Genomic DNA, 22755 nt, shown 5'->3' with positions numbered 1-22755 from the left:
GGGGAAACAAAAGCAAACACCGCGGCAACTAGGCAACCTCGTGCACGGGCCAAGGTAGGAAAATTGGACTTAAGTACCGCCTTGGTGGTTGGGCATCCTCGGGAAGCTGATTGTGCGTGTGGCTGGTACGAGTTGTGCGTGTGGCTGGTACGAGTTGTGTGTGTGGCTGGTACGAGTTGTGGAGTGCCTCTCCGCTGGGTCCGCTGTCCCGTGAGGGAGACGGCCGGAGTGCACCTCCGCTGGGTCCGTCCTCCCGTGAGGGAAACGGCCGGAGTGCACCTCCGCTGGGTCCGTCCTCCCGTGAGGGAAACGGCCGGAGTGCCACCTCCGCTGGGTCCGTTCTCCCGTGAAGGGAAGCGGCCGGAGTGCACCTCCGCTGGGTCCGTTGTCCCGTGAAGGAAGCGGCCGGAGTGCCCCTCCGCTGGGTCCGTTGTCCTGTGAGGAAATGGCCGGAGTGCCACCTCCGCTGGGTCCGTTGTCCCGTGAAGGGAAGCGGCCGGAGTGCCCCTCCGCTGGGTCCGTTGTCCTGTGAGGAAACGGCCGGAGTGCCACCTCCGCTGGGTCCATTGTCCCGTGAAGGGAAGCGGCCGGAGTGCCCCTCCGCTGGGTCCGTTGTCCTGTGAGGAAACGGCCGGAGTGCCACCTCCGCTGGGTCCATTGTCCCGTGAAGGGAAGCGGCCGGAGTGCCCCTCCGCTGGGTCCATTGTCCTGTAAGGGAAGCGGCCGGAGACTAACGAAGCATCTCGGTCTGTGTGCAAGTAAGCGAGTGTGGAGTGCCCCTCCGCTGGGTCTGTTAGATTGAGAACACAACCGGATTCAGCCACGGGAATCAGCTGAGGATGGGAAATAGAAATTCTAGGCCTAGGCGTGGGGCCAAGGAAGGCCTCACAAACATCCCATCAAACAGTCCATTAGGGAGAATGTTAGAGCGTTGGGAAGAGGATCCCCTGACCAAAAGTAAGGAAAAACAGACAATGGTAAAATACTGTTGTCTCCTTTGGCCAAAGGAACCCATTAAGGGGAGATCTGTTTTCTGGCCCCAATTTGGGTCTGATGAATGTTGGGTTTGTCAAGCCCTGGTTTTTTTATGTGAATGATCGGGCATCAGCTTCTAGGGAAGAGAAAGAATATGCTCTCTGCTGGTTGCAACGTACCAGCTGGTCTACGGGCCTCTTCCCCGTAAACGAAAAGGAAAAAAAAGAGGATAAAGCCTGGGACCCTCTGTCATGTCTTCCGCCACCTTACGGCCCTGGCCAGCCGGCAGCCAACTGGGCGGAGGCAGCGCGGACAGACAGTACAGACGGAAGAGGCCAGGAACGCCTAGCAGATACCCCACCAGTATGCGCCCCCACGACACCTACAGCGCCGGTGGGAATCTATCCTAGATTAAGAAAGGAATTAGAACAATGTAAGAAAGACCTAAGGAACTTCCCCATTCCCTCAGAGCAGCCGATGTTTCCTCTCAGAGAGGTCCCTATAGGTCCGGGGCAAATTGGATATGTTAATGCTCCTCTAACAAGCACTGAAGTCAGAAATTTCAAGCGTGAGATGAAGTGCTTGATAGAGGACCCCCTTGGACTGGCGGAACAGCTAGACCAGTTTCTTGGACCATGCACATACACGTGGACAGAATTAATGTCTATTCTAGACATCCTTTTTAGTGGAGAAGAGAGGGGAATGATCAGACGGGCTGCTATGAGGAAATGGGAAAGAGAACACCCTCCTGGTCCGGGAGTTATCCCGGCTGAACAGAAATTCCCCAACGTAGATCCTGAGTGGAATCATAACAGGCCAGAAGATAGGACTCAGATGAGAGACCTTAGGAGTCTCATCATCAGGGGAATTAAAGAGTCTGTCCCTAGAACACAAAACGTCTCAAAGGCATTTGAGATACACCAAGAAAGAGATGAGGCTCCGTCTGTGTTCCTACAGAGGCTCAGGGACCAGATGAGGAAGTATTCAGGTCTAGATCCAGAGGACGCTGTGGGGCAGGGACTCCTAAAGGACACCTTTGTAACAAAAAGTTGGCCAGATATTAGTAAGAAATTACAGAAGGTAGATGGGTGGAATGAAAGAACGGTTGAGGAACTCCTCAGGGAAGCTCAGAAAGTGTACGTTAGGAGGGAGGAGGAGAAGCAGAAGCAGAAGGCCCGGATCATGGTCTCAACCGTTGAGAAAGTCATCCAGGGGAAGCAAGGGCTAGAAACACCAAACAGAAGGGGTCGCCAGGGGCCCAGACGAGGGGGCAACGGGGAAAGAAAGTCTTTAAGGCCTGGGGTATGTTACAAGTGCGGGAAACCTGGCCATATTAGGCGGGAGTGTCCTGACCTCCAGAAAGAGAGAGATCTTACAAACCTCATGACCTTTGATGAGGAGTAGGGGTGTCAGGGGCTCCTTTTAAGTAGATCCCACCAAGAGCCCTTGATAAATTTAAAGGTGGGACCCCATAAAGAAGAAACTACATTTTTAATAGATACAGGGGCAGCCAGATCATCTTTAACTTTTCAACCCCAAGGGACAGACTTCTCTAAGGAAAAGATATTAGTGTCGGGGGTAAAAGGGGAGGGATTTCAAGTGCCAGTTTTCCAGCAAATGCAACTACAATTAGGAGAAGAACTAATTGAGGAGTCTCTTCTATACGTCCCTGAGGCTGGAGTAAATTTATTAGGTCGAGACTTAATTGTCAGGCTAGGCTTAGACCTCGGGGTAGAAGAGGGACAAATTAAGGTCAAGCTGAATCTCCTAACTGAAGCAGAAGAACAGCAAATTGATTCTATAGTGTGGGCTAATGAAGGAAATCGGGGGGGGGGGGCTGAAGATTGCTCCATTTGAAATTGAACTACAAAAACCAGGGGAAACTGTCTGCAGACGCCAGTACCCCATTTCCAATGAGGGAAAAAAGGGCTTACAGCCTGTTATTCATAAACTCCTGCAGGATGGGCTTCTGGAGCCATGTATGTCCCCCTATAATACCCCCATCCTCCCCATCAAGAAATCTGATGGCAGCTACCGGCTGGTCCAGGACCTAAGAGCCATAAACCAACTCGTCCGGACTCGCCATCCTGTTGTCCCTAACCCCTACACTCTCCTTAGCAAAATCCCCTTTGAACATAAGTGGTTTAGTGTAATAGATCTCAAAGATGCATTTTGGGCTTGCCCCCTTGCTCTAAAAAGCAGAGACTTGTTTGCCTTTGAATGGGAGGACTTAACTACGGGAAGGAAACAGCAATATCGCTGGACAGTCCTGCCCCAGGGCTTTACAGAAGCTCCAAATCTGTTTGGCCAAGCTCTTGAAGAAATCCTTACAGAATTCCTTCCTGTGGGACACACTCAATTACTGCAATATGTGGATGACTTACTCCTCTCTGGTCCTGACCAAGAGGAAGTGAGACTCTCTACTATTTCTCTCCTAAACTTCTTGGGTCAGAAGGGCTTGCGTGTGTCTAAGGAAAAACTGCAGTTTGTAGAACAGGAGGTAAAATACTTAGGCCATCTAATAAGTGCAGGGAAGAGAAAAATCAGCCCTGAGAGGATAGCCACTATTACTACCCTTCCCTTACCTCGGACTAAGCGAGAATTGAGAAAATTTTTGGGGCTAACAGGGTATTGCAGGCTCTGGATAGAGTCATATGCTCAGAAAACCAGACTATTATATTCAAAACTGTTAGAACAAGAACCAGATCCTCTTCAGTGGACGACTGAGGGGATAAATACCATCAATGAGCTAAAACAAGCTCTAGTAACTGCCCCAGTTTTAGCCCTTCCTTCCTTAGAGAAACCTTTCCACCTCTTTGTCACCGTGGATCAGGGCACGGCACTCGGGGTTCTGGCTCAGGAGTGGGCTGGAAAGAAACAACCTGTTGCCTATCTCTCCAAACTCCTTGATCCAGTTTCTCGGGGGTGGCCAGAATGTATCCAGACGGTGGTTGCTACAGCTTTGTTAGTAGAAGAAAGCAGGAAATTGACCTTCGGGGGGCCTCTCACTGTAACCTCCCCTCATCAAGTCAGAACAATTCTAAACCAGAGGGCAGGACAGTGGTTAACTGACTCCAGGATTCTTAAGTATGAGGCTGTCCTCCTAGAAAAGGATGATTTTTCTCTCTCTCAAAGCCCAAATTTGAACCCTGCTAGCTTCCTTTGGGCAGGAGGAGAGGGGACTCAAGAGGTTTTAGAGCATAACTGCCTTGATGTCATAGAATACCAGACTAAGGTCAGACCGGATTTGAGAGAAAAGCCCTTACAGGGTGGACAGTCCCTCTTCATCGATGGCTCTTCCCGAGTAATCAATGGGAAAAGGCATAATGGATATGCCATTATTGATGGGGACTCTCAAGCGCTTTCTGAGGGAGGGAGGCTGCCTAATAATTGGTCTGCACAGACTTGTGAACTTTATGCTTTAGGGCAGGCATTAAAACTACTAAAGGACCAGGAAGGAACCATCTATACGGACTCTAAGTATGCCTATGGGGTAGCCCATACCTTTGGAAAAATTTGGCTAGAACGAGGACTAATAAATAGCAGGGGGAAAGAACTAGTACATGAAAAACTAGTCAAGTCAGTCCTGGATGGCCTCCTACTCCCTGCAGAAGTCGCTATAGTCCACATCAATGGGCATCAGACCGGGGGCTCATATGAAGCTAGAGGAAATAGGCTGGCTGATAATGCAGCAAAGCAGGCTGCGTTAGAGGGAGAAAGTAAAGTCCTCTACCTGGTTCCGTGCCTCCCCCCTGTGTCAATGGCTCCTACCTTTTCCTTGGAGGAAATAAGGAGATTAACTCAGATAGGAGCCTCGAAGGATGCAACTGGTAAGTGGAAACTCCCAGATGGGAGAGAGATGCTGAATAAGCAGGTCCTCAGGGAGATTATGATAACACTGCATCAAGGCAGCCATTGGGGACCTCAGGCTCTCTGTGACACAGTCCTCAGGCAATATGGGGGATTTGGAATTTATACAATAGCTAAGCAGATCTGTCATGGATGCCTCATATGCCAGAAGGTGAACAAACAGGCAGTACGAAAGATGCCAGCTGGGGGAAGGCCACCGGGACTCAGGCCCTTCCAGAGCATTCAGGTTGATTTTACTGAAATGCCAAAGGTGGGCCATCAAAAATTTCTCTTAGTTATAGTAGATCATTTCTCTGGGTGGGTGGAAGCCTTTCCGCTTCCATCAGCCACAGCAAGCAAGGTGGTTAAAATAATCCTTGAACAAATTATCCCCAGATTCGGCTTAGTCGAAAATATTGACTCAGACAATGGGAGTCATTTTTCCTCCCAAGTGCTAAAGGGTGTTATGAGGTGTCTGGACATCAAATGGGAATATCATACCCCCTGGCACCCTCCTTCCTCAGGCAGAGTAGAACGCATGAACCAGACCCTAAAGAAACAATTGGCTAAACTGATCTTGGAAACCAAGTTACCATGGACTAAGTGTCTTCCATTGGCTCTCCTCAGGATCAGGACAGCTCCTAGGAAGGATACTGGGATATCACCCTACGAGTTCCTATATGGACTCCCTTACCTGGGGGGGAGGACTGAGATACCCACCCTGGAGACACCAAGGATCAGTTTTTAAAGAAATATATATTGGCTATTACATCTACCCTTGCCTCTCTCAAGGTGAAAGGCCTCCTTGCTCAGACCCCACCACTCGAGTTCCCGGTTCACCGCTTCCAGCCTGGCGACAAGGTCCTGATCAAGTCCTGGAGAGAAGAGAAACTTCAGCCCAAGTGGGAAGGACCTTTCCAGGTGCTCCTGACTACTGAGACTGCCGTGAGAACTGCTGAAAAGGGGTGGACTCATTACACTAGGGTGAAGGGACCCCTAGAAGAAAAGGCAGAGGCTGAGTGGGAAGTAACCTCAGAGCAGGGAAGGGACCCTCTGAAGTTAACTCTCAGGAAAAAGTCATGTTCCCCAAGTGGGGGTGTGGGCCCTTTATAATGCTCTGCTGGATAACCGTCTCCTTCCAGGGCACTCTGAGCTGGGTCAGGCCGATAACCCTAATTATTAATGTAACTGAAAGTACAAATCCCCAAACCCTGAAGTTTGATGCATGCCAAGTTTTGTCTTGTGGGGACCTTACTTATCAATGCTGGCTATCATCTCAGGAGAAGTATCTCTGTCCCTATCTAGAAAACAATGGGATTCTTACATATTTAGGGAATGTCCCTTGTCCTACATGGGAGGATATTTGGTGGACAACTAACCCTAGTGGGCAAACGGCTGCTCCCCCTGAGCCAGTAAAACTGCTCCTGCCTAAAATAACTTTCAGCAAAGGAACTCCTCCCCCAAACTGCCAGCCTCTCCAGTGCAACCCTCTTTTTCTGACACTGAACCAGCCACAGTCCTTAAGTCAGGAACCCCATGTGGCTACCAGAGTTTATGGCCTAGGAGCTGATGTATCTGGCATAGATCCAGTAGGGTGGCTAGGTCTCTACTTAGTGACAACTACTCCTTCCCTAGAAAATCTAATTTCCCCCAGCCGGACCTCAGAAACACCTCAGAAAAGACCCCAGAATAATCCAGCCAAGGTAAAAGTTTTTGAGGTGTTAGATCTCAGACAGACCTTAGAGATAGAGACTGGATATGGGGACACAAATGCTTGGGTAGAATGGGTCAAATTTACTGTTAGATCCTTGAATAAAAGCAACTGTTATGCTTGTACCACAGGGAGACCCCAGGCACAGGTCAGTACCATTTCCACTAGGTTGGGACTCTGACCCCTCGGGAATGGCCTGTATGCTCGCTCTCTACCAGGATGAGAATGCATGGGGAAATGAGACTTGCAGAAGCTTGTCTCTCCTCTTTCCCTCTATAGAGAGTAATGGGACTCAATCCCTCCCTCCATACTCAGTGGGACCCATGAATTACTCTTCTTGCCTCTCTAGGTGGGAAGCGAATTCGGGTACCCCTGTGGGAGAACTCCTAACATGCACTCATACCAGAAATGCGAGCCACCTTCACAGTGGGTCCGGCAACTATATTCCCCTCCGAATCCCCAGAGCAGATGTCTGGTGGTATTGTGGGCAGAGGAGTCTCTGGAAAATCCTACCTGACAGGTGGAGTGGAACCTGTGCCCTGGTTCAATTGGCTATCCCATTTACCCTAGCATTTCCAAAACCGATCCAGACTGCCCCTGTTAGGAAAAAGAGGTCAATGGTGCCTGGTGGATCCTTTGATCCTCATATCTATATTGACGCCATTGGGGTCCCCAGAGGAGTTCCAAATGAGTTTAAAGCTAGAAACCAGATAGCAGCAGGGTTTGAGTCAGTGCTTTTCTGGTGGTCAACCGTTAATAAAAATGTTGATTGGATAAACTATATTTATTATAACCAGCAGAGGTTTATCAATTATAGTAGGAATGCCATAGAAGGAATCGCTCAACAATTAGATGCCACCAGTCGAGTGGCTTGCGAAACAGGATGGCACTGGATATGATATTGGCAGAAAAGGGAGGTGTATGTGTAATGCTCAGGGGGCAGTGTTGCACCTTTATCCCTAATAATACTGCCCCTGATGGATCTATCACTAAGGCTCTGCAGGGACTAACTACCTTAGCAAATGAGCTAGCAGAAAACTCAGGTATTGACAATCCCATAACAGGATGGTTAGAAAACTGGTTTGGCAACTGGAAAGGAATGATCTCATCAGCTCTGGTATCCCTCGTAGTGGTAGCAGGTGTCCTCACAGCTTTAGGCTGTTGTATTATTCCATGCGTCAGAGGTTTGGTTCAAAGGCTAATTGAGACTGCACTAACTAAACAGATGCCAGCAACTTTTCATAATCTCCTCCTCCGAGAGACCCAAGGGAATCCTAACTATGAGGAAGAAAGTCGAGAAATCCTCCTTAGATTTGAAGGGATTAATAGAATGGTTTGAGTAGTCAATTTTCCAAAAGAGACAGGAGGGAATTGTTAGAAACAAGGACATAGTGACTCCCAAACCAGTAAAAAGTCATTAGTAACAAAGGGCAAATGTAATTAGAGGATCTCTGAGAAGGGAGCTGACAGCACCGGCATATCTACAAACCACAGAAGGGGCAATTAGATAACCGTGTTAGATTGTAACTCCGGAGTAACCAGTGATGGAGAAACAGGGAAGAAGGAGAGGGGAGGGGGAGCTAATTGCGCTAGGGCAGGGAAGCTAATCGCTCTCACTTTAGGGCAGAGAAGATAATCACTTTAGGGTGGCAATTTTAGGGTGGAGAAGATAATCACTTTAGGGTGGCAATTTTAGGGTGGAGAAGATAATCACTTTAGGGTGGCAATTTCAGGGTGGGGAAGCTAAGACTATAAAACCAGTTTCCTTTGTCTACTTGGCGCGCACATTCTCCTGGCTGTGGGGGTGCGCCCGGCTCTGCAGACTCGTGAATAAAGGCCTCGTTTTACTGCTCAAGTCCTGTGTCCCAGTTTTTATTGTGAGCGTTTCTCACAGCATGGCAATGCTGCGTGCACTCAGATTAATAATCTTCAAAAGGTGTTATATCACCTCAGTTTCAGCCAAGCACCTAAGCCATGCAATTTACCTGGAATTCTGTGACAGAGAGAGTTGGATGACACACGTCATCCATGCGACCAATTCTGTAAGTATTTGAAAATTGTTTCTTAGCTGTTTTTTCTCATTGTAAATGAAATTTATGACTATTTGTGAGTATTTATTTACTTTAAATTGTGTGGTATTGTTTCTTTAAAAAGTGCTGTTCTGTTTTGTCTGTACTGAAACTACTTTTACAGCCCAAACATGTCAAACAAACAGCTTGAATGGTGGTTCAAGAAAAAAGATGAAGATTGTATAGATGGACCTCCTTGTTTGGAAGACAAGGTGTCAGATCATGTGAAGAAGCAGTTGCAAATATTTGTGACAATAAAACATAAGAAGTAGCAAGTACCCCTTGTGGTGGAACATGTGGCTAGTGCTTTCTTTGTGGAAGGAAATGCAATAAAATAATGCATATATCATGTCAGGCTTGTGGAAAATTAACTTGTCCAGAACATTGCAAATATCTGTGCAACACTTGTTATAATGATCATAGCAAATAAAAGTTTATCCTGTACCTTCTATACTTACTAGTTTATCTTAGATACCAAATAAGTTGATTTAAAGCATTCTAATAATTTTATGAGCCACTTATGTATGAAAAATTGAATTAATAGGTTTCTTAGATGATTATTAATTTAAAAATGTTTAAAAATTTTGTTTGTTTATTTAAATTCCTATTTTTTAAGTGGATGACCAATGTTATACATGTGATCTCTCACGCTCCATTTGAAAGTGCGACCACTGCAGGGTTAAAAGCCACTAAGGTGCTTGCCACAAGAAAGACTCCCATGAAAGAAAAAGCTGGGATGTGGACTGGGACAGAACACTAGGTTTTCCCACCAGCCTGAAGAAAAAGTCCATGCACTGTTAGGCACACAGTAAAGAAATCACAGTCCCATCCCTGTGGTGCAATTGCCCACTTAGGTTTAGATCTTCAGAGAGCAAGATTTTAGCCTGCAATAAGAAGTCCTGGTTTTCCCAGGTTCTGTTTTCCTAAATAGGCCTTCTTGTTCAAATTGCCTCACTCATAAGTCTTTTTCCCTTTTCTCTGACTGCTCCATTTACATCTCTACTACCCCCATTTGTATTTGCTTTACAAAGTAGTTGCTGCGCTTGTTTTCCAGCCAAGCAGCCATCTAATCCCCTAGCAGGAGGTGACGCTATTCCTTGTCTGCCTGACTCAAATCTTGACAGAAAGGCTGTAAAAATGTTTTCCTATATCTGCCTAATAGCCAAGGTTCTGTTTAGTAAAATACTTATGTGTTGTGGTATATTACTCAAATACTTAACTAATGTTCAAAAATTAATGTCTCAATGCTAAGAAATGAAGTTTTATCAGCCTATATTAATGTTATATACCTTTTATTATCACTTTAAATAAATAGTTAAATATTATTTCATAATATATATTCCTTAGATCAAATATTTGACAGTATTTCCAGGATTTAAATTTTAAGACTTTTTTCTTATAGCTGTGAGGTATTTCAAAGGGTCCTTGAAATATCTCAAGGATTTATTCTTTTCTTCCTAAAAGAAAAGGAAAATTATAGACTGATCAGACTTATTTAACACATTTTAAAATACTTGGGAAGCTTGGTCAAATAAGGAAATTCTACAAGAATCTCCAAAGGTCTACAAAGCCCTAATCATTTATAATTCTAATGATTATTTTAGAACGTTATGTTGTAGGATTGCATATGTTGCAGAGCATCTGAGCATGTAAGTCGTAGATGGTCTGTGTAAGTTGAAGAAAGTGAAGGGAAGGAAAGAGAAAGAAAGGAATTAAGGAATAAGGAAAGAATCATACCACAGCCGTGTGTGGCACGGAAAGGAAGGACATGGGAAATGGAAAAGAAATAAGGAAAAGTAAGCATATGGTTAAACTTGAAGGAGTAAAAGGTATTTAGAAAGTTTGTGAATGTTGCAGAAGGTCTGTGAAAAGTTGTAAGGATAAATGGAAAAGGGTGTGAAAGTTTGAGCCTGAAGAAAAAGAAACCTCACCTGCTTGTTTTCTGATCTTCTGTTTCTGCTCTGAAAAGGAAATCGAGGTTTCCCAGGGAGAGTTAAAGCTTCACACTATGTAGGAAAGTGAACAAGGGAGAGTGTAAGGCATGGAAATGAAGAAGGTTTGTGAAAGGCATATAGAAGTTTTTTTAGAAGTTTGTGAAAGTTTTGAAAAGAAATTGTATGGTTTTAGTAATGGAAAGTATAGGGCATGGAGGTGGAATTTTAATTGAGTATTAGAAGGACAAGAATTTTTCTTCCTCACTTACATTTTTCTCCCTACCTGATCCCTCCAGAATTTGGCTTTCTGAGGGAGTGAGTGATGACTCCATGTTTCTTTGCATGAAACTATTAAGACTGGTTGTTAACAGGGGTTTTGTCAACGGAGACTTTGAGTGGAATGTCATGCCTCAAGGAGGTATGCCTGGGCTCTGGTTGTTACCAGAAAGCCCCAGGGAACTGGGATTGACTTTCAAAGCTAATGAAGGTCCATGAGGAAAAAGCCTGGTTCCTTGGTGGGTTGTGCAATCTGTGGCAATCTTTCCTGGGAAGAAACAAAGGTTGCTTTCCTGAAAGATGACTAAAAAGAACTTTAAAGCACAATGATAAACCTCAAGAACTTGAAAGAAGCAGGTGTTTACAGGTGAGGCCAGGTTTCTTTGCCCTGAAGAGCAGACTAAACAGTCAACTTGTAGGTTCCTTGTGTGAGTTCCAGCAAAGTAGACTTAAAGATCATATGTGATCAATGGCTTCTCTTGTTGTGTTCATGCAAACGAACAGGCTAAATTAAAACTGGACTTAATACAGTACCTTTAATGACAATGAGGGTGATCTTAAGGAGAAAAATAGTGATTTAAGGAAAATCACAATGCTCACTGGTGGACTATAGACTAGTGCAGCTAACTGTCTTCAAAGTTTATTTTGGAATTTGAAATTGGGTTTGTGACATCATCAGAGATGCTCAATGTACAGGCAAGAAGAATCTGTCAAATTGCAGCTGTTAAATGGCATTCCAAAAAAAAAAAAAGGCCTTGCAACTTATTGTCTTCCCAAAAGACATTCTTAACAGACTGAGTGACTGGTTTGTAGGTTGTTGTGTAAATTAACCATTTTGCACAAGTTAGCTCATTGCAGGTTTATCTATCCACCTGATGAGCCACTACTCGTTCCAGCCAGGGGACTGAGTCTTACTAAAGACCTGGAAGACTCAAGGCCCTGACCAGCAGCTGGCCAGATATAGACTGGTCTCTACGACATCCTGTGGACAACACATTCTTCCCTGAAGCTGATGGGAATCAAATCCTGAATCCACCACACAGCATCATTATTAATCATACTATTTTATTCATAGGACTGTCAACGAAGCTACGGCACAAGCAACTCACTCAACCATATGCTGAGAGATCACTGCTGACAGCCCAGCCACCAGGCTGAGACATACACCACTTGAATGGGAGTGACAGGGCTGGGAACTTTCCTCGAATATCATCAGGAGTTATCCCTAGAGCTTGAACAAAGCCTAGATGATACAGAGCAGGCTATTTTTAAACATTGGTATCAGGTCAACTCCTTAGCTGGAGTTGTCCTTCAGAATAGAAGGGTTTTAGAGCCCCTTACTGCCCATAAAGTGGGTACCTGTGCCTTTTGGGGGGAAGACTTCTGCTTTTATGTTAACCAATCTGGACATGGTTAAGAGGCTAATGGATCAAGCTGCCCAATTAAAGTATAAAATAAGCAGCTCATCAGACTCATGATTTGACTTAACTGTCCCTCTGAAGTCCATCCTTCTACCCCTCCTAGAACTTTTGCTAACACTGTAACAGAACCCAAGGGCTTCCCCGATTGAAACAGAACCCATGGGCTGTTCAGTTATTAGGGGCCCGATTGCCCGCCACCAGAAGCATAACTCTCAATACCAGAGTTTGGTGAAAATAGAAAGAATTGTTTATTTAATAGTTATATAGATTTAGATTATTTGCAGACTTCTGCCATTAAGTCTTATTTTCTTTAAAACACTCACAAACACATAGTTCTGCCTTCCCCTACCAAACCAGGCTAGTTTTAGAAAAACCAGAGGTACAGTCTTCCTACTTCCCAGACATAGTTCAGTTTCACCAGCAGCTCCCAATCATTCAAGCCTGATCGGGGAGGTTTTGCCTCTGTTGCAGTTTTCTCCAGCTCTTAATGCAGAACTGTTACAGAACCCCTGGGCTGCTCCAGTTGAAAACAAACCCACGGGCTCTTTAGTTAGGGGCCCGATTGCCCGCCGCCAAAATTATAACTCTCAATACCAGAGTTTGGTGAAAAGAAAAAGAATTGTTTATTTAACAGTTATATAGATTTAGTTATTTGCAGATTTCTGTTGTTAAGTCTTATGCTCTTTAAAATACCCACAAACACATATCCTTGCCTCCCCCACTTCCAAACCAGGCTAGTTTTAGAAAAGTTAGAGAAACCGCTTCCCTACTTTCCAAACACAGTTCAGCTTTACCAGCAGCTGCCAATCACTCAATTCTGATTGGGGAGGTCCTTTCTGTGCTGTGGTGCCCTCCAGCTCTCAATGCAGGACCGCCTGGATTCTCAGCCTCCTTGCAAACTGCCTTCTTCCTGCAAATCGCATGGATCTCCTCTCCTCAAAACCGCATGGCAAGAGCCTCTTAAAGCAGCCTGGAGACCCCTTCTCCGAGTCACATGGAGAAGGCCTCTTTACCAAGCCACGTGGAGGGAGCACACAAGAGAGCGAGAGAGCGAGAGCCCCAGACCGAGCGCGTGAGCGTGAAAAAGAGAGATAAAATGTCCACAGCTGCTTATATATCCCTGACTGCGTCATCTGACACAGTGGGCGTTGCAAACCGTTCTGACCATTCACAGACCCTTACGTAGGCTCTGTGTGCTTTCCATACCGTCCCCCGGTTCAAGACTCCTCCCATCTACCTGAGGCTTTGGATGCATTAAAGCCATTTTGCATAAAAAAGACACTAGCCACCAGCCTCAGGCATGTGGAAGCATTTGAAAAGCTGCTTACTTCTCCCCATCCCCCAGCAGCAAACTCTGGGGATTTTTGGACTCCCCTGTTTCTGTAACAGAACCACATGGAGTTCCCAGCCTCCTTGTAAACTGCATGGAGTTCTCCTTTTCCTTTCAAAGCCACATGGTGTTCTCCACTGTAAGAAACAAGGAAATAGTGACTCCCAAACCAGTAGAAAATCATTAGTAACAAAGGGCAAATGTAATCAGAGGATCTCAAGGGCAAATGTAATTAGAGGATCTCTGAGAAGGAAGTTGACAGCATTAGCATATTTACAAATCACAAAAGGGGCATCCTGAAGGGGGATAGTCATCACCAGAAAAAGGGAAAATGGGAGAAGGTACTTGACAGTAGTAGCATATATACAAAACACAAAAGGGGCATTTAGATAATCGGTTACATTGTAACTCCGGAATAACCAGTAATGGAGAAACAGTGGAGAAGGAGAGGGGAGGGGGAGCTAAACACATTACTATAAAACCAGTTTTCTTTGTTTACCTGGCGCGCACATTCTCTTGGCTGAAGGTGCATCCGACTCTGCAGACTCATGAATAAACGCCTCGATTTGCTGCTCAAGTCCTGTGTCCTGGTTTTTATTGTGAGCACTTCTAACACCACTGCCCTCCTTGTGTAACAGAACCTCTGGGCTGCTCCGATTGAAACAGAACCCACAGACCGTTTAGTTAGGGGCCCGATTGCCCGCCACCAGAATTACAACTCTCAGTACTAGAGTTTAGCGAAAAGAAAAAGAACTGTTTATTTAACAGTTAAATAGATTTAGATTATTTGCGGATTTCTGCTGTTGAGTCTTATGTTCTTTAAAATACCCACAAACACATAGTTCTGCCTCCGCCTACCAAACCAGGCCAGCCTTAGAAAAGTTGGAAACACCGTTTCCCTACTTCCTAGGCACAGTTCAGCTTTACCAGTAGCTGCCAATCACTCAAATCTGATTGGGAAGGTCCTTTCTGTGCTGTGGTGCTCTCCAGCTCTCAATGCAGAACTGCCTGGATTCTCAGCCTCCTTGTAAACTGCCTTATTCCTGCAAACTGCATGGATCTCTTCTTCTTCTCAAAACCGCATGGCGAGAGCCTCTTAAAGCAGCCTAGAGAGCCCTCTCAAAACCGCATGGAGAACTCAGCTTCTTTAATCCGAATGGAGAAGGCCCCTTTACCAAGCCACATGGAGGGAGCGCAAGAGAGAGAGCAACCTGGAGAGCCCCCTCCGCCAAACCATACGGAGGGAGAGCGCAAGAGCGAGTGAGAGAGAGTTCGAGAGAGAGAGCCAGAGAGAGCGTGAGACCCAGCTAAACTGTCTGCAGCTGCTTATATATCCCTGACTGCGTCCTCTGATGCAGTGGGTGTTGCAACCAGTCCTGACCATTCACGGAACCCTACGCAGGCTCTGTAGGCTCCTTTGGTACCATCCCATAGTTCAAGACTCCTCCCATCTTCTTGGGCCTTGGAAGTATCAAAGCTATTTTGCATAACAAAGACACTAGCAACTAGCCCCAGGCATGCAAAGGCATCTTAAAAGCTGCTTCCTTTTCCCTATCCCCCAGCCACAAACTCTGGGGTTTGTTTTTGGACACCTCTGTTTCTGTAACACTTGCAAACCATGTGGATCTCCTCTCCTCTTCCTTTCTCAAAGCCACACAGAGTTCTTCTCCTTCCTGCAAACCACATGGATCTCCTCTCCTCTTCTCAAAACCGCATGGAGATCCTCGCTAAAATGTCTGCCGCCTATTTTTAAACCCCTGACTGCGTCCTCTGACGCATAGGTATGGTAACTGGTTCTGACCATTCATAGAACCTTGCGCAGACTCTGTGTGCTCTTTCTGCACCATTCCATGGTCAAAACCCCTCCCATTTTCTTGGGGCTTTGGAAGAACCAAATCCATTTGCATAACAAAGACACTAGTTACTAGCCATATTCATGCAAAAGCATCTTAAAAGCTGTTCCCTTTTCCCCATCCTCCAACACGCAGGCTCTGGGAATTTTTGGAGACCCTCAGTCTGTAACAACACTACTTTTAGCTCTCATTCTAGTACCTTTCCTCCTGTGACTCCATGTCAGCTTCATCAAAAGAACCATCAATACAGCTATGGTACAGACAGCTCACAATCTCACGCTCCTGTCTACTCCTCGGTACCAACCCCTGACAGCATAAGAAACATTGGAAATATAGACACGGAGGGTAATGTACACTCTAACTACAGCCCTATGTTAGCAGGAAGTAGCCAGAATGACTGTGACACCCTTTTCCCCTAAACCTTCATTCATGACACTGAATCTCAACATCATTCTTTGTATTAAAAACAAAAGATTGGAAATGTCAGAACAAGGAGGCAGCTAGAATGCACACCTGGACTTTGGATATGTTAATGGACCTAGCTGGTCCCAGAGGAAAGGCTGATGGACCTAGTCTGATATGTTAACTAACCCAGTGAGGGGGTGGGGGTGGGGGAGCAATGAGATTCAAATGACCTACTGAATATGTTGATAAGCAAACTCACTCTCACCAAAATGTGTGTTTCACAAGTATAAAAAAGATGCCTGCAGAAGTGCAGGTGGGACTCCTACGGGCCCTCAAGGAGGACTGGGAGTCTCCATTCCCTTGTCCCCATTCCCCTTGCTTCTATATGCCCTTGAGTCATTCCAGGGCTAGCCTCTCCCCTCCACCCTCCTTCCCCCTTTTTCCTTGATAAACCCATTGCCTGATCCCACAGTGATCTCCGGGTGATTTCTCAGAGCAAGGCTTCCCTGACACTGGTCACTTTGCCTGCCATTCAATGCTTTGATGGTTATTTCTATAGTGATAACAGAGAAAAGTGACTGAAAACAATATCCAGGGCATTTCATCCCCACACTTGTTTGTAGTAATGAGATTACCACAAAGTGCCTGGATGGTCTCATCAAATTTTCAGCAGCATTAGTGAGAGTACAGAAAGGCCTTCAAGGGTATTTTCAATAATCAGCATTTGTGCTGGCAAAATACTGGTTTAGAAAATATCTGAGATTAATAAGTCACCATTTTAGGACCAGCTGGCCTAGAGAACACAGCACATAGGATGTGAGATGAAGGTCTCATATGGGAGCAGCAAATTCAGACTTTGACCTTAGTGAAACTGCAGTCTTGGCTTGAGTTACAGTAGATGAGGCCAACTGTGAACAAGTGTGCCTAGCTAAAGTATTCAGTGTCCCTAGCATTAGATACATATTTTAGAGACATCAGGTCACAGGATATAGATTTATTTTAATACATAACAATACAGTATTATGAAATGAAAGAAGAAAATAAAAGTACAAAGAGTCAACCATTTAACCTTTAGCAAGTTGGAATACTCATATATCTCAAAGTGTAATTTATTTGACTAATTTCATTTTAATAAATACTAGATCCCTTCATTTCAAGTATCTAATAAATTTAATTCCTTAAAATCATACATACTACACAATCTTTTAAAAAGATTTTATGTATTTACTTTTAGAGAGAGGGAAAGGGAGGGAGGAAGAGAGGGAGGGAAACACCAATGTGTGGTTACCTCTTGCACACCCCAACCTGGGGACCTGGCCCACAACCCAGGCATGTGCTCTGACTGGGAATTGAACCAGTGACCCTTTGGTATGCAGGCTGGAACTCAATCCACTGAGACACACCAGCCAGGGCTCAATTTTGGTACATCTGATCCAGGGAGTTCAAATGATATTAACAAGGCTGGATTTCTCTCCATCTTTCAGGTATGCTCTGAATAATGGCTTCAGAATTGAAATTCAATCTGAGGGTCCTGCAACTCCAAGTCCAGCTGAAATGCTACTGTGTCTCAATAGTCCAAGAATGAAGTCCCAAAATTGAGACCCATGGGCCTGTGCCCTTCCCAAATTAATCACTATAGCCAGGAGAACAGAATGTTCTGATTGGCTAGGCCTGGCTCATATGGCCCCTTTTGGAACTGGAGGAGGGCGTCAACCCAATCTGAAACATGAACTGAAAATGAGAGAGGGTGGGGTAATTTCACAAAGAAAACCCAGTGTGTTATTATGAGAAGAAGGCAAGGCAAGTTGAGAGATGACACTTCTATACCCTTCCAGGGGCAGAGGGAGCAACAGCACCTTTTTAGATCTCATCATCACATTGTCATTAGCTCCCTGCTGGTCTCCACCCTGATTCTATTATCTCCAAGTCCCTTGACCATTTATTGTAACTAATCTAGGTCCTGTATCATCATTCAGTTGCCTTTCTGGGACAATTCCAATTTCAAATATGCTGTCCTAGAGCCCCCATAGACAAAATTTACATTTAGTAGATCACATGTTGGATTTATTTGCTTTGTAAAATATGCTCCTGATATGTAGCATCCCAGGAAAGAGGCACAGGAGAAAGTAGCACGGAGGCATCCCTCCACACCCTCACCACCAACAACTGAGGAATGTTTGAAAGTGCCTGGGATGTTACCCAGGGGATTTACTTAAACAACTAGTAAGCTTGCTCTTCCCTCTGCCCGAAGCAAAGAAAAACCTAAACCTCTAGTAACTGGAAGCTTTGGTAGCAGCCCAATTAATAAAGTATGTATGAGAGAACTTAAGAAACAATGGTGAGCCCTGGCCAGTGTGGGGGCTCTGTTGGTTGGAGCATCCTCCTGGTAGACTGAAAGGTCAAGGGTTTGAGCGCCAGTCAGGGTGCATATGAGAAGGCAACTGATCAATGTTTCTCTCTCACATCGATGTTTCTCTCTCTCTCTTTCTCTCTCCCTTCCTCTCTTTAAAAGCAATAAAAAAGTGGCCCTGGCTGGCATGACTCAGTGTGTTAAGCATCATTCCAAAAAGCCAAAGGTAAGGTTTCCAGTTCAATTCCTGGTCAGGGCACGTGCCTGGGTTGCAGACCTGGTCCCTGGTTAGGGTGCATGTGAGAGGCGACCAAAAGATGTTTCTCTCCCTCTCTTTCTCCCTACCTTTCCCTCTCTCTAAAATAAATAGATAAAATCTTTAAAAGCAATGAAAATATGCCCTCAGTTGGGGAGAAGGAAAGAAAGAAAGAAAGAAAGAAAGAAAGAGAAGAAAGAAAGAAAGAAAAGAAAGAAAGAAAGAAAGAAAGAAAGAAAGAAAGAAAGAAAGAAAGAAAGAAAGAAAGAAAGGGAAGAGAGGAAGAAAGAGAAGAAAGGAAGAAAGAGAGGAGTAATAGTGAGTACAAAGACTGCAGGAGTCAGCTATGTCTTCTCTCTACACACAGGCAGTTAAGACAGAACCATGATCAGCCTAGGAGAGCAGAGACTACCTAAAAAGAAGCCTCTGGGTGCTTAAGCAGGTGCACTACAGGAGGGTGACAGCAGCAGAGGATGGCAGCAGACCTCAGAGCATTCACCAAGCACCAGCAAGCAAAGCTCTCAGTGGGAGTTTCCAAGCTGAGACAAACGGATGGGAATCTCCAGGGAACTGTGTGACAATGACCAACAAAACTCTGAGTGGAGAGAGGGAAGCCTAGAACCTTTTCAGGTAAAAACACCACTCTACATTTCTATTTTCTCCGCAAGCCATATCATATGGGGAAGGGCTTTGAGGGGACTGTATGTGGAGGAAGATGCCAAGTAACTATAACTGAAATTCAGCCCCCATCTTCTCAGCAGCAAGTCCAAGTCCAACTGGGAGAAAGCAAGGGTAGAAAGAATTCCATTATAGCTCAGGGAGGAAATAATTTATCACTGCATAATATTTGACTGTTACACAAGGTTACTAAAAAACAAAAAGCCTAAGAAAGTTAAGTAGAAGCTAAATTCAGTTTAAACTTGCTTTGAAAATGTACCTTCATCATTTTTCTTCTGTACGTTTAGATTAGGTACATATAATTCCTTTTTCTTTTATATATTCATATTAGGTACATCGGCTCTTGCTCAAAGCTGGAAGCATCCTGTTGGATGGTAGTTCTGCTAAGGCATTTCTACATGGTTAATGAAAGTAACATGGTTCAAGCATTCATTAAATACATAGTTCTAGAACACCTACTTCATACCAGGTTCTGTCCTGGTGCTGAAGACAGGGCAGAGACCAAGGCAGACATCAGCCCTGCCCTCTCTTGCAGCTTTCTAGTGACCTTAGAGATAGGATTCATTCAGGCCTGCCTAGGTGTTCTTTTTCTTCCAAGAAGTCAGATTTTTCAGACTGAAATAACATACTTGCAGGAGACACGTCAAATTTGTGGCTACCCAGCATCTTTTGGGTACTCTTCCTATATTTGGGGATTTTCTCCAAGACGTAGTTCCTACCTCCCTAAGGCAGAATTTCTTGAAACTCGTCGTCGTCGTCGTCGGCAGCCGTCCGTCTCGAGAGACGATGGTGTAGCTTCTTAAGAGTCTATCTGCACCGCCGAGAATGGCTGTGCAGTCCAACTCGGGAGTGACACGGTATCTGTCTCCTCCCGTGTTGAATCGACATCTTGTGATGACGCTGGAGTGTCCTCTCCAGTGAAGCTGAAGCTACAGAGCCTAGGCAGGGTGATATGGAGGGTCTGCTGTTGCCCATGCAGCAGACCCCCCCTCTCTTCGCAGCTGAAGGGTCCAAGGGAAAGACGGAGTCAATACAGCTTGGCTTCAGGTGCGCCGCAGGAGTTGCCGGTGTTGACTACAACGTCGAACCGCCTTAGGGACTCCGGCTCCGGATTTTCTGTCGGGGTTTACTCCCTTAGCCTTTCCCCTGAAGAGATATGCCGCAAGGCAGCGGAGGTTTTTTGGAGTCAGAGTTTTCCTTCTCTGATGTGCCCTGACTGGAAGATCGAACCAGCGACACTTGGCTCGAGCCGACGCTCAATCCACTGAGCCAAACCAGCCAGGGGCTTCTTGAAACTAGAGCACATGCAATGGCCTAGGTGTTGCCAATTTGGGCCCACATGACTCTATGATTCAGAAGACAGCAAATCAAGGATTCAAGCTTCACGAAGATTCCATTTTCAAGAGCAGGTGAGAGTGGAAGAATCTGGCTTTCCAGGGCAGCACTGATGAAGTTTTTGGCATCCAGTGCTCAGCAGTGTGGGGTGTGGTGGTGTCTCACTGCAGCTGCCACACAGGATGGTTTGTGTCTGGCTGTGCAGATTGCAGGCGTCTCTGGCCTTCCAGAGATTCTGTGAGATACCTAAGATTCTCCATTGCTTCGCTTTTAAAAACTAGTTAGAGTGAGTTCTATTCTTTGCAAAGAACTGTGGCTAATACATATATTGAACTACTGTTATGTGCTAGACCAGCAGTCCTCAACCTTTTTGGCACCGGGGACAGTTTCATGGAAGATAATTTTGCCCGGTGGGGAGTGGGGGATGGTTTCGGGATGATTCAAGCACATTACATTCAAGCTCACCTCCTGTTGTGCGGCTCAGTTCCTAACAGGTTGTGACCAGAGGTTGGGGACCCCTGTGCTAGACTCTAAACTGATATATCCTATGTTACTTTATTTATTTATATATTCATTTATTTTAAAGATTTTTATTTATTTTCAGGGAGAGGGAAAGGGAGGGAGAAAGAGAAGGAGAGAAACATGGATGGGATGGGTTGCCTCTCCCACGACCCCAGCTGGGGACTGGGCCTGCAACCCAGGTGTGTGCCCTGACCAGCAATGAAGTACAAGACCTTTTGATTTGTAGGACCAAGCTCAATCCACGGAGCCACACCAGTCAGGGCTATCCCATGGTACTTTATTTAAACTTCATAAGGGTAATTTAAAGTACATACGATTATACATTTTACAGATTAAAAAATACTGAGATTCAAAAGGACACACTTCATTCCACAAATATTAACTAAAGGCTTACTCTGTGCCAGCCACTGGGCCTATAGTATGGAACAAAATAGTTCCCTGCAGCTATAAAAAGAATGGCATGTTGTATTTTAAATGTCCCCTTACCAAAATAAAAGGCACAGTGCAGCAGCTGTCTGGAGAGGACCTCAGCCAGTCGGGCTTCATTTCAAATATAGAGAAACCCTAAAAATAGCCGCTCTGTCTCAACAGGTGATTGGCCCAGAAGAGAGGGGAGGGTGACCTAGGCCTTAGCGAAGGAGAGAGAAAGGACAGCACTGTGGTTCCTCGCTTCCCTCGCAGCGATGGCGCTGCCTCTGAGGTCCTGGAGTCGGGGCTTGGCAACTGCAGCCAAGGGAGACCACGGAGGGGCAGGCGGTGAGTGGGGCCAGCGCCCGACAGCGGCTTCTTGACCTTGCGACCCTCAACCCCTTCCCCTCCCCCGGGTCTTTCCAAAGCCCTCCCGCCCCTCTCTCACCCTGCCTGTGCCCTTGCAGCCGGCACCTGGCGCTTCCTGACCTTCTTGCTGGCGCTCCCGGGCGTAGCGCTCTGCACTCTCAACTGCTGGCTCCACGCGGGCCACCACGAGCGCCCCGAGTTCGTCCCCTACCACCACCTCCGTATCCGCACCAAGGTATGTTGCCGAGGCCTCGGCGCTGGGCGGGGGCGGGCGGGCTGCAGGGGGCCCGGGGCTGACCACGTGCTCTCCCTTCCTCTCTCCACAGCCCTACTCCTGGGGGGACGGAAACCACACTCTTTTCCACAACGCCCATGTCAACCCTCTGCCCACCGGCTATGAACGGCCCTGAGGCCCGGGCGGATGCCCCGCGCTCAATAAAGATGTGGAACCCTGTGGCCGAGGGCTCCGTGAGCACCTGCGGGGAGGCTGGGGCGGGCGGGGCTGGCAGCCAGGCGCGGACTTGGCGCCGACGCGTGCGCACAGTGCGCGCTGTCCCCGCGGAGCCTGATTTGGTGGGGGGAGCCGGGGGGTGGGGGCGCGGAGAACCATTTCTTCTTGCTCACCTGTGAATAATTAGGGCTCTGGGCTCTAAACGGCATTCACAATGAGTGTGTGAATTCCAACTAACTGGAAACCACTCTGATTTCAAACATAAGGTCTATAGCCCTGTATTGTGAGGTTTCATGACCTAATTACAAATGTGGAGTATTATGGTCATTCTCCATGACCACCTTTAATGGGTCTCCCATGTTCGTTTGGGAAATCAGATGCTTCTTTCTGGAAGCCGGGCTCTTCTAGCTTCTGGTAACCCCATTTGAGGGGGACATTGGTTCAAACCAGCTCTGGACATTTCATTCACCTTCTAAGATAGCCTGCTCACTGTCAATTGCCAAGGAACATGAAGCTTGGGCTGAAACCCATTACCAACACACATACAAAACTTCTATTTGCTC

General features: G+C 46.1%; 1 protein-coding gene across 1 annotated transcript; it reads left to right on the top strand.

The window, feature by feature from the left end:
- The first annotated feature begins 21575 nt into the window (after positions 1-21575).
- On the top strand, positions 21576-22197 carry COX6A2 (cytochrome c oxidase subunit 6A2). The gene is made up of 3 exons (XM_090277683.1): positions 21576-21720; positions 21840-21976; positions 22068-22197. Exons 1-3 carry the CDS (start codon positions 21648-21650, stop codon positions 22149-22151), a joined length of 294 nt encoding a protein of 97 aa, XP_090133809.1. The 5' UTR covers positions 21576-21647; the 3' UTR covers positions 22152-22197.
- Positions 22198-22755: the final 558 nt, after the last annotated feature.

Source organism: Furipterus horrens, unplaced genomic scaffold (assembly GCF_987537825.1).
Source record: "Furipterus horrens unplaced genomic scaffold, mFurHor1.1.pri manual_scaffold_5, whole genome shotgun sequence".
Taxonomy (NCBI): domain Eukaryota; kingdom Metazoa; phylum Chordata; class Mammalia; order Chiroptera; family Furipteridae; genus Furipterus; species Furipterus horrens.
This window is presented reverse-complemented; position numbering and strand designations above follow the sequence as displayed.